Raw genomic sequence first — 11733 nt, forward strand, 5'->3', positions numbered from 1 at the left:
CTGTCTAGAAGTGATCAATAGGGAATAACTGAGGCAGAAGAACGGATAAGTGACCTGGAAGATAAAATATTGGGAATAACTACTGCAGAGCAGAATAAAGAAAAAAAAAATGAGAAGAATTGAGGACAGTCTCAGAGACCTCTGGAACAACATTAAATGCACCAACATTTGAATTATAGGGGTCCCAGAAGAAGAAGAGAAAAAGAAAGGGACTGAGAAAATGTTTGAAGGGATTATAGTTGAAAAATTCCCTAATATGGGAAAGGAAATAGCTAATCAAGTCCAGGAAGCACAGAGATTCCCAAACAGGATAAATCCAAGGAGAGACATGCCAAGACACATATTAATCAAACTATCAAAAATTAAATACAAGGAAAAAATATTAAAAGCAGCAAGGGAAATACAACAAATAACATACAAGAGAATCCCCATAAGGTTAACAGCTGATCTTTTAGCAGAAACTCTGCAAGCTAGAAGGGCGTGGCAAGACATATTTAAAGTGATGAAAAGGAAAAACCTACAACCAAGATTACTCTACGCAGCAAGGATCTCATTCAGATTTGACAGAGAAATTAAAACCTTTACAGACAAGCAAAAGCTAAGAGAGTTCAGCACCACAAAACCAGCTTTACAACAAGCGCTAAAGGAACTTCTCTAGGCAGGAAACACAAGAGAAGGAAAAGACCTACAATAACAAACCCAAAACAATTAAGAAAATGGTAATAGAAACATACATATTGATAATTATCTTAAATGTAAATGGATTAAATGCTCCAAAAGACATAGACCGGCTGAATGGATACAAAAACAAGACCCGTTTATATGCTGTCTACAAGAGACCCACTTCAGACCTAGGGACACATACAGACTGAAAGTGAGGGGATGGAAAAAGATATTGCATGCAAATGGAAATCAAAAGAAACCTGGAGTAGCAGTTCTCATATCAAACAAAATAGACTTTAAAACAAAGACTATTACAAGAGACAAAGAAGGACACTACATAATGATCAAGAGATCAATCCAAGAAGATATAACAATTATAAATATTTATGCACCCAGCCTAGGAGCACCTCAATACATAAGGCAAATACTAACAGCCATATCAGGGGAAATTTGAAGCCTTTTAATTCTGAAATTGCCTTCTCACATTTTCTCTCTTCTCCTCTTATTTTTGTGGAAAAAGTAGCCAACTTCCTTCCCAAGGTTAATCCTTGTGTTTATACCCTAGTTTACCCACCGCCCTTGAACTTATCTCCCCAGTTCTTCTGTCCTCTTTTAAGTTTACCTCCACTAGCACTTTTTATTTATCTTACAAACATGCTCCCCAACCCTCTCTGAGCCTCTTGTATGTTTCCTTCCTAACAATTGTCTCATTTGTAGTTATTTTAATTTGTATTGTTTACTCATATTTCTACTGTATCCCTCATTACTATTTAAGTTCCCTAAGGACTGGTATTGTGTTTGCCCTGTTCATTATTGTATCTATGGAAATAAATGAAGAGCAACCGGATAAGAACAAGCAAAACCTGTTTATTAAGAGCTTGCAAGGGAGTCAGCCACCATCACTTGAATTTTGGCAGAGCCTAAAAGGTAGGCAGAACACTGGAAAAAATAGAAGCCTTCAGGTATGCCCTGATTGGAGGCTGTTAGCGTGGGGATGCTGTAGGCATGCTAACTAGAAATGAGGCATTGATGCGATTGGTTAGAGAAGACTCTTTGGCTTTCTCCAGTTGGTCTTAAGTTGGAAATAGGGGCCAAAACCAGAGATGCTATCAGTGCTTAATCAAGTCTGGCCATTTAGAGCTGATTGTTAGAAGGGTTATTATTTGGCTTCCTAGACTGCTTGTTGTAGAAAATAGTTTGACTTCTTGGACTGAGTATCACAGGTAGTAGGTTGGCTTCCCTCACTGGTTGTTACAGGTTATGAGGCATAATCTTAGTTTTATATACAGTCTAGTCATTGTTCATTTGTATATTCAGTCCTTCAGTCCCCAGGACCAGCAGTGTCTAGCACAGAGTAATAACCCAATAGTCATTTATGAATTAATTAATATATGATGGCAACTCAGAATATGACATTGCCCCTCTGAGATACAGTTCTTTGCATTGCTCTCCTACCCCTAGCTTCTGCTTCCTGTCCCTTCACTAGCTTCTATTTGTAAGCAGCTCTTTGCAGGAAACTGCCCTCAGTAGGAAACCCCTTCTCTTGTCACTTTAGCAAAGCTACGTTGTAACTAACTTTTACATCAGGCACCCCCATGCTCTACTCATCTCTGGTCCAAGCACACCTTTCAAATATTTTGATCACACAATACTTTGCCTAAACTCTTGGTTCTTTCTGTAGATCAAAGAAATAGAAATTAATAAGTAATTAACAGATGACCAGATCTATTCCTTAGCTTCCTCTTTAGTAATCTCGTGAAAAAGTGTGTGAACAAGATAGCATCTAAAGAAAGATCACAAGAAGTTGACAAGCTTGCGTGCAGTGGGAGATGATGATGAATCTGATTCCGTATCTCAGTGATTAACTGAGGTTACGTCCCTTTTCCCTTTAAAAACTTTCATGGCTGAGCAGAATCTTCAGAGTTGGTTTTGGGGGTGTGGGTCTGCCTTCTCCCCAGATTGCCAGCTTTCCGATGAAAAGCAACTTTCCTTTCTACGAACACTTGCCTCTCTCTCGGGTATTGATTTTCAAGTGGTGAGCAGCTGGACCTGAGTTTGGTAACAGTTTCACCTGTCATCTTCCAACTTGCAGGTATGCCAGAGACACTCCACAAGTGTTCTGTTTTCCTCTCTACATTTTTCTTAGACCTCGTCTACTTCCACGACTCCAAGTAACACTTCCAGGAAAGTGATTCCAAAATGCTCGACTCCAGCCCTGACCTCTCTCGTGCACCCCAAGCCAATTATTTGATGGACATCTCCGTGCTGACATCCCACCAGGATCTCCAAGCCTATCAGCAGTCCCTCCTCCCTGATCAGCAGTCCCTCCTCCCTGAGAAGGCCTCTCTCTTCCTCCAGATTTTTCTATGTGGTTCATTTGTGGCAAAAGCAATACTGAAAGTGATTTCTGATTTTGGGGGAAGGTAAATCTGAGGATGGACTTGAGCAGAACAGAAGGAAGGATGGAAAATGAAAAATGGGTGATTGGTTTTGTTGGCAGGAACACAGCCTCCTTGGGATGCAAGAAGAGACTGGGTACTCAAGCTGTCTCAAGGGCTGGAGCTGGGAAATATGATCCAATTTGAAAGACAACAGTCTGGGACACCAGAAAAGTCTCCAAATCTTGGTCCCCCAATAGCAAAAGCAATGAGACATTGGCGAGTACTCAAGGAAGCAGTAATTTTTGTAGAGTGGGTCAGTGGAGATTGGATGGGGAAAGGACTGGGCAGGGACATGGTGGCAGAGGAATGGGAAGGGTGGCCACCCTTTTCAGGCAGCAGAGGAGTGGTCTGGGAACAAGATCTTAGGGCATGAATGTCAGGCTGCAGGGACTTCTGCACTCGGGGAAGGGGTCTTACTGAGGAGATTTACTCAGAAAGGAATCTTAAAGCAAGGGATGCATACAAAAGAGGGCCATTTTGTTTTGTTTTTCACCAGCTACCTAGGACTCCCCAGAATTCTCTGTGGAAGGGCTTGAATAGAGTTTGATGTTCCCATAGTGGAAGAGTGACCGGGTTGCATCCAGTAGAAGGAATGCTCTCTGCCATCCCCCTCCCACCCAAGACCTAGCACAGCCTAGGCTAGGGAAAGGACCTCTTATAAACAGGAGTGTCACAGTCAAATTATCCAAGATGGTTGGTTCCTTTGAGATAGTTATCTCCCACATTTCATCTTACACCTGCTTTGTGGCACTGTATACCCAAGTATGGCCCAAATTTCTCTAGGTGCTATCTTCCTAATAGTTTCTGAACTTATACCTTTCTGGTCCACTGTCTCTCCTGTAGCCTGACATAATACCTCCTAGAGCATAACTCACAATTAGGTTCCTATCACCTGCATTTCTTATTTCATTCCCCACGTGCAAATTCATCTTACACATTGTCCTCAGCCTCCTTGTCTTCAGTCTGGCCCCAATTTTAATCTACTTTATTACCCAACAATGCGATCTTTAAAAAATCTAGAGCTGCTGGTTATCTAAGGTGGAATGACTAACTGGGATCTCACTAAAGTGATTCTTTTTTTAAAAAAATACATCTTTATTGGAGTATAATTGCTTTACAATGTTGTGTTAGTTTCTGCTGTACAACAAAGTGAATCAGCTATGCATACATATATCCCCATATCCCCTGATTGTTTATTTCGAAGTGTTCCCTTACTAAGAGAGTGCGAAGGAAACCATCACTGAACAAGAGATTTCAACAAATATTTAGAAGATGAAAAGCACAGGAAAACACACCAAGGGAACCAGGGGTTGCCAGAGGAGGAAGAAGCAGCTGACCTGTGGGGCAGAACCTCAGAGAGGCTCTGAGTTGGCGGGTGCGGCAGCAGAGAGAGAAATACTACATGCTCCCTCCTGAGACCTCTGCCCAAATCTAGAGCTCAGGCAACCTAACTTTAACCCCTGAGGTTGGGGGATCCTGGAAGACGTTCTCTAAGTTAAAATCTGGGTAGTGCTGCAGTTTTACATATGATGAAGTATCTGACGCTGGCACCCCAGAAAGAACCATCCTTATTCCAGTATTTGAGGGGGTCTGTGCTCCAACATAGCTCCAGCCAACTCAGTCTTGAGACTGCAGTGGACTGCCAGATGTATATAAAAATAGAATTCTAATCCATCATCCGCAGTAATCAGCCCAGAAAGCCAGCCGACTATCTATAAGTCAGAGTGATAGGAAGTTACACAGCTATCTTTACAAACAGCCCAGGAAGCCAAACGATAATCCCTCTAACAATCAGCTCCACATAGCCAGGACTTGATTAATAGCTAACAGCTTCTTTGATTTTTCTCTCTCCTTTCAACCGAGGGGCAATCAGAGAAAGCCAAATATGCACCTCTAACCAATCACCGGAGGACCTGCTTTGTTAGCTGACCTCCAGCTTCCCCATGCCAACAGCCTCTAATCAGGGCACCCCTGAAACCTTCTCTCTTTTCCACTCTAAAACTTTCTCCTTTGAGTCTCTGCCAAAATGCAAGTAATGGTGGCTGACTCCTTTGCTATAGCAAGCTCTGAATAAAGAGGCTTTATTCTCACTTGGTGGGTTTTCATCATTTCCACACTCGGAAGCAAAGTCTTCCAGTCAACGAACCCTCCCCATGTACCCAGAACTCCCCATCAGCTTTGTTAGTCGGGGGAATGGAGACCCACATTTACAACCATGGAGGACACCTATACCGCTTGGATAGAAAAATCAACCCAGTGACTCATTCTTAAATATGGACACACAGCCAAGGTCACCACACACAGAGAAAACCAGCAGCACATAGGAGATCAAGATAAACAGATTGACCTTGGAGAAAAGAGGTCATTCAGAGACTAGAAACAAGCTTTAAAAAAAATTCTAATTAGGGCTTCCCTGGTGGTGCAGTGGTTAAGAATCCCCCTGCCAATGCAGGGGACACGGGTTCGATCCCTGGTCCAGGAAGATCCCACATGCTGTGGAGCAACTAAGCCTGTGCACCACAACTACTGAGCCTGCGCTCTAGAGCCCGCGAGCCACAACTACTGAGCCTGCGTGCCACAACTACAGAAGCCCCTGCCCCTAAAGCTCGCACGCAGCAACAAAGACCCAACACAGCCAAAAATAAAATAAATTTATAAAAAAAATTCTAACTAGGTCTTCAGTGAGATATGAGAAGATATTACGGCCATAAAACCAAAAAACAGCTGTCTGTGAAGAACAAGGGAGTTAAAAAAAAAAGTTTCCTAGAAATTAAAAATGGATTTCCAAAATTAAAAACATTGGAAGATTAAGTTGAAAAACTAACCGAACAGAGAGCAAAAAAATAGTCTGAACGTGGCAGAAAGATAAGACACCTTTTGTAACTTTCTAATAGCTAGATCCGGCAGTGACTAGACGTGGGCACCTCTGGGCAGGGGCCCTGGGGCCTAGGGGCCAGCTGCGGCTCTGTGGCTCAGTGTGTGTTAGAGATCATTTGACCTATGTGTTTTAACCAAGTGCAAGGATACTCTGATTAAAGCAAACAATCTAGCTGCAAATCTGACGGTTCCGCTCCACTGCTTGAAACCCAACACTCCTCACAACCACATATGGGGAGAGAAATCATTCTCCTTCCTGACCATGACCTGTCAGGAACCAGCCTCCCTCCCTCTATTCCCCACGTCTGCCCCAGCCCCACTCAACGACCTGCCAGGATGTTCAGTGTAAGCCTTACGAGCTGGGAGTCTGGGGTCACACTTACCTGGTTTCAAACCCACATGCTTCTGTCCTAATTTGAAAAATGGGGGTGCAAGAGTATCTCTCAAGGCTTTTGTGAGGATCAAATGAACTAATACATGTAAGGAGCTTAGCAGAGCCTCGGGCACAGAGTAATCAGTAAATAGTAACAGGGCTGCCCTGGTGGCGCAGTGGTTGAGAGTCCACCTGCCGATGCAGGGGACGCGGGTTCGTGCCCCGGTCCGGGAAGATCCCACATGCCGTGGAGCAGCTGGGCCCGTGAGCCGTGGCCGCTGAGCCTGCGCGTCCGGAGCCTGTGCTCCGCAACGGGAGAGGCCACAACAGTGAGAGGCCTGCGTACCACAAATAAATAAATAGTAACAGTTATTAGGGTTCCCAGAACTAGTCTTCCTTTGTGCGTTTCAACTTTAACCCTACATTGACTAATTTTTATATTTATACCTAAAAACACTAAAAAACAAAAACAAAACCTCATTAAACTCTCAGCTTTATTACCAAAGATACACTCTCAGACACTTCATTCAGTCCTCAACTCTCAAGAGATTTTACCTATACATATTTTTGAAGCCACGATTGATTGATTGATTGAAGAGCAATTAAAGGTCCTGCTTCATACAGTTCATGCCTTGGGGACCCGGCTGGGTTTTGTCTTGCATTTCCTCCCTGTTCTCAGTGAAGTGACCCTTCTTCACCCAGGCTCAAGCCTCACCTTTCTTATGAGGTCTTCCTACCCCACCCCGGCCCAGGCGTTCCTGCAGACTGAAGTGCTTTGTCACCACTGCTGCTATCTGCTTCCTTCTCCAGACTCTGAGCACCTCACTTGCAGGACTCTCTTCATAAGTTTTAGATCTCGTGTGTCCTGCCTGTAACAGGCTTGGGCTTTACGCAGTGAATGAGCACTTTCAAGGTAAGTGTGGGAGGGACGGGGTGTGACCTTGATTGTCTCTTCTAACTCAACTGCAGACATATTAGAAGCCTCTCTTTGACGAAGAAAAGGTTGTGGGAAGGCACCATCTATGCTGGGAAGCTGCTGGGCTTCAGGCTCCAGAAGGTTCTGAGTGGGTGCGTCGGCTGTCGGTCCACTTACAGGCGGGATGTGAAGGCTGTCTTGATGTCCCTTCTCGGGTTCAGTTCTGCCTCTTCTCCCTCAGTCTTTAGGACACGGCACTGCCCGAGAAGCACAGTCTGTATCCCAAAAAACAATGGCACTGCCTTTTTCCTTTTCTTTCCATAAGTTAAAATCATCTGGTCCAACTTTCTCATTCCTCCAGCAGAGGGAAACCACGACAGTCTTAAATGAAGGTCAAAGGACTTGCCAAAAGTCATACAGAAAGTGGTATAAAGACACTAGAACTTAGGTTTCCAACATTTCACACCAGCATGTTGCGATTCCGGAGTTAAAAAGAAGAGGGAAAGCCGAAAGCACCTGAGACAGCTGCTTCAATCTTGGTACCCAAAACAAAGCCGATGGTCTGGGTGGCACCACGGTTGTCCCGGCTTTGGGTCTTTTTTATGGTGTGTTGCTTATTGCAGAAAAGGGAGTGTTGAAAGCACTGCCACCAGAGAGCTGTTGTGAGGATGTAACGAGAGGGCCTGGCATGTGTTACGAAGTTTATCATCATTAGGAAAGTAACAACCAACTAGGAGATTTCAGTGCAGAGGGCAAACCGGCTCTGCTTCTCGCAGCCCAACCCCTGACCATAGCGCTAGGACAGAGTGGGTCAGGCAGAAGGAAGGGTCGACTGCTGTGTTGTTGGATACACCATCATGGGAGGGGAGGCCAAGGCAGTCACCGTCAGCTCTACTGGGTAGGGGGTGGGCGTGCACTGGATGAGAAGGGCCTTCAGTCCCACCTCAGAGTCCCCCATCCTTAAGACAGGAGGGGATGGTCACCTGTGGCTTCCCAGCCCCCAGCTGCCTTCCAGGCCAGGAAGGTGCAACAGAGCAGAACCGAACGTGGGAGGCTCAGGCACAAGCCCCCAGCCTGTGCTGCTCGTTTCAGCAAGGTCCTAAGGAAGGAGGCTGCCGTGGCCGGGCCTGGCCTACAGCTGGGCAAGCGCAGGAGTGTGTGCAAGGAGGGGCTCTCGGGAAAGAAGCAGCAGGAACAGAGAGAAAGCCAGGAGCGTGTCAGAGAGCCCCCAGGACGGGGCAGGGCTGGCGAAGAGGCGGGCCACGGCCTCATTGGGGTTGACCCCGGCAGGCTTGAACCACTTCTGCAGACACCGCCCGCTGGTCCTGCGCTCTGGGCTTGCCTTGAAGGAGTTGCTCCAGATCTTCTCACATAGGTCAGCCGGGGTGGGGAAGTAATGCAGGAAAGGGTGACAGAGGGCCCTGGCAGGGCAGCGGGGCTTCCCTGAGGGGAGATCCAGGCACGGACAACTTACCCGCTCCTGTCCTCACATCCCCATCATTTGCCCCCGGGGGAGCAGAGGGCTTGCGCCTGCCCTCGGGTGGGGGGCCTCCCGGACCCTGCTTAGCATTGCTCACCCCGCCTCCAGGTCCAGCCGCCGTGCCAGTTGGATTTGCAGGTGTAGGATGTGCGGCAGTCAGCCCACCACTGTTCACAGTCCTCCCGGCACAGGGGCGCGTCCAGAATCCGCTCCGCCTGCCCACGCGGGTCCAGCTGGATGTGGGCATAGCAAGAGGCAAGAATTACACAAGCGCCCATTTAAGGACTATCAATAGCTGCAATGGCACTTGGGTCAGGTACCATCGGAACATATTCTCTTATGAAGTCACTAAATATTATTTTACAAATGAGAGTACTGAGGCTGGGTTAAATAGTTTGTACACAGCCCTGTTCCTACAAACAGAAGATGTGACTCAAACAGTCCCTCCATCCTGCTGCTCTCCTGTGACCACTCTCCATGCATGCCATTCTCTAGGGCCAGAGGTGACTTCCTCTCCATCTGTGTCCCCCACAGCGGCCTCTGACTCTGCTCTTGTCCGTAGGGGGGACAGCATCTCCTGTTCCTGCTAGCGTCCTGCGGCTCAGGCTCTTATGAACAGGGCATTGATGGACATGTCTCCTGCCCACCCACCCCCGCCCACTTCTTCCCACCCGCTGGATCCAAGGCCCCAGGTTGGGGGAGCACTCGTAGAAGCAGATGGCCTGCAGGAAGTGCTTCTGACAGTCCGGCATCATCAATCCGCAGTGAACCAAGCTGAAGTTGTAGAGCAGGGACACATCCAGGTGGGCTTCCCAGCTCGTGTTGGCCGTGCAGCAGGCACTGTCCTTCCAGGGGATGCACTGGAGGTGGATGAAGAAACAAAAGGCATGGGGAGTAGGGGCAGAGGGTTGATGAGTGTCTGGGCCAGAAAGGTAAAAATGTCCCCTAGAAGAGGACCCGGCAAGTGGGATGCCTTTAGGCCAGCGACCGCTGGATAGAAGGAATGCCGATAAATAGTCAATATTCACACCCAAAGGGCACCTGCACACTGGCCTCCCCGCAACAGACTGTGAGTCCCCTAGGAAAGGGGCTTTCAAGGTCTCAGATCCTGGGGGTGCGGTAGCAGGGTTGTCCCCAAGACCCAGGGGAATGTGGGGTTGCACTGGGGCAGGGCACCTGCAGCTGAGACGGGCTCATAGGTACATGCCAGCCATGCCCCTCCTCCCTCATCCCTGTCAATTGCCTTTAGGGACTTGGGGAGGGGTTCCTTAAGTCTTATTTTTTTTTCCAGGGCCTGCTGGTGGGAGGGCAGAGTAGGGGACCTTGCTTGTTGGAATCTAGGCTGAATATCTATGAGTCTCCGGGATCATCACCTGCCCCTGCTCCCTGAGTGGCCATGCAGCTAGGGATGAAAATAGTAAATCATTTGGCAATTAGCCCCCACCCCCTCCAGTGGCCTTTGCCAAAACCCAATCTAGGGAACAAAACGAGTCAAGATGGATAGGGATTCAGAAGCCATCTTGGCCTTTGTGTCCCTTCCCTGATCTAAGAAGCCTCCACCCACCCTGCATCCCGTGCCAGTTCCAGCTTCCATACCTCCTCGTAGAGCTTGGCCTCCGGGCTGGGCGCTGGCTTGTGGGGCTTGGCGTTCATGCAGATGTTGAGCAGCTCGAGCCCAGCCCACGTGGGTGGGACTGCCCACAGCCCCAGCAGGAGCTGCCACCAACACCCCATGGCCTGCCGCAGAGAGGAGCTCCGCCTGTGATGGAGAGGACACCTCAGTCCACGCCCTCCGTCATCCCTGGGAGCAGGCATGGGCTTCAAGCCTCCCTCAAGCGACCATGATACTTTGGCTGCTTCTAGAACCTTTATCTGAGGCAGCGTCATAAACTATCCAGTGAGGTCTGACACTCACCCCTAACCACCTACAGATGCGGAAACTGAGGCCAGGGAGGGGAAGAGATCAGCCCCAAGGTGAAGGAGGGTCACGGGTAGGACGGTTCCAGCTTTCCCTGGGGGAACTTGCCCTGGCCCTTCTCCACTCAGAGGCAGACTTTCTAACTCAGTGACACATGGGCTGGGAATTCAGAGCTTTGATCTTGAGTAACTGAACAAAGGCTCCGTAACCAGATTCTACATGGGGCCAAAGACGCAGTGGGACTGGGTAGTGTGACGAATGCAATCCTCACCCCATAGAGTGCCAACCCTAACGCTAACTCCAGCCCCTCTGAAAGGTCCACATAAGGCCCACAGCTCCTCAAGCATCTGGCCTCATCCGCAGTTCCCTGTGGCCAGAGTCCTTTCCCCTAGAGCAGTGGTCCGCCTCCACCAGCCTCAACCCATCTCAAACCCAGCCGGAGCACAAGGCTGAGGCAGCCGGGCGCCCAGTGGCCTTGCTGGCATCTCACAGCCAGAGAGCGTGCCCAGGCGTGAGCCACCTTGAGTCTTCCACATCCAAAGCTGGTCCCCGTTACTGGAATGAGAAGGCTGGCTTTTCCCTCGATGTTTGTTGTGCCCTGATTCCCACTCTGCCCTGGGTAGTTCTCGTAATGAGAGAGAGTAGAAAGAGAAAAAAAAACAAGTACCCAATGATCCCCCACAGCCGTCACCCACCCAGGAGCCCAGGCCCGACGCCTCTCAGGAACCGGCTGTGGACCCATCGGGATGAACCTGAAAACCTGTGGCTCAGCTCAAGCTGAGAGCCTCAAGCATCGGAGGGGGAGACGCTAGTTCCACCTTCTGAGCCCATCTTTGAGCCTAAATCTAAAGCTGCTCTCTCCCTGCAGCTCCAGTTTCCAGCACGGCTGCGGCCACGGAGTATTTCAAAGAATCAGGTGCGTCAGGTGGACAGAGGAAAATGCCGCCTCTTCTAGCGTTTTCTTCATACTCACTTTCAAAGCAGGAGCGGCGCTCTCCCACCTCCAGAGATTGTGAGGCTGAGGAGACGTCTATGATCCTGCCTATTTATTACCCCTCCGGTTCC

General features: G+C 48.4%; 1 protein-coding gene across 1 annotated transcript; it reads right to left on the minus strand.

Moving 5' to 3' along the window:
• Positions 1-8402: 8402 nt before the first annotated feature.
• On the minus strand, positions 8403-10484 carry IZUMO1R (IZUMO1 receptor, JUNO). Its single transcript, XM_065882367.1, has 4 exons — positions 10347-10484; positions 9422-9610; positions 8848-8983; positions 8403-8713 (listed from the first exon to the last, which is right to left on the minus strand). The coding sequence occupies exons 1-4, from the start codon at positions 10482-10484 to the stop codon at positions 8403-8405; spliced, it is 774 nt and encodes a 257-aa protein (XP_065738439.1).
• Positions 10485-11733: the final 1249 nt, after the last annotated feature.

The sequence above is a fragment of the Phocoena phocoena genome, chromosome 8, assembly GCF_963924675.1.
Source record: "Phocoena phocoena chromosome 8, mPhoPho1.1, whole genome shotgun sequence".
NCBI classification, from domain to species: Eukaryota; Metazoa; Chordata; class Mammalia; order Artiodactyla; family Phocoenidae; genus Phocoena; species Phocoena phocoena.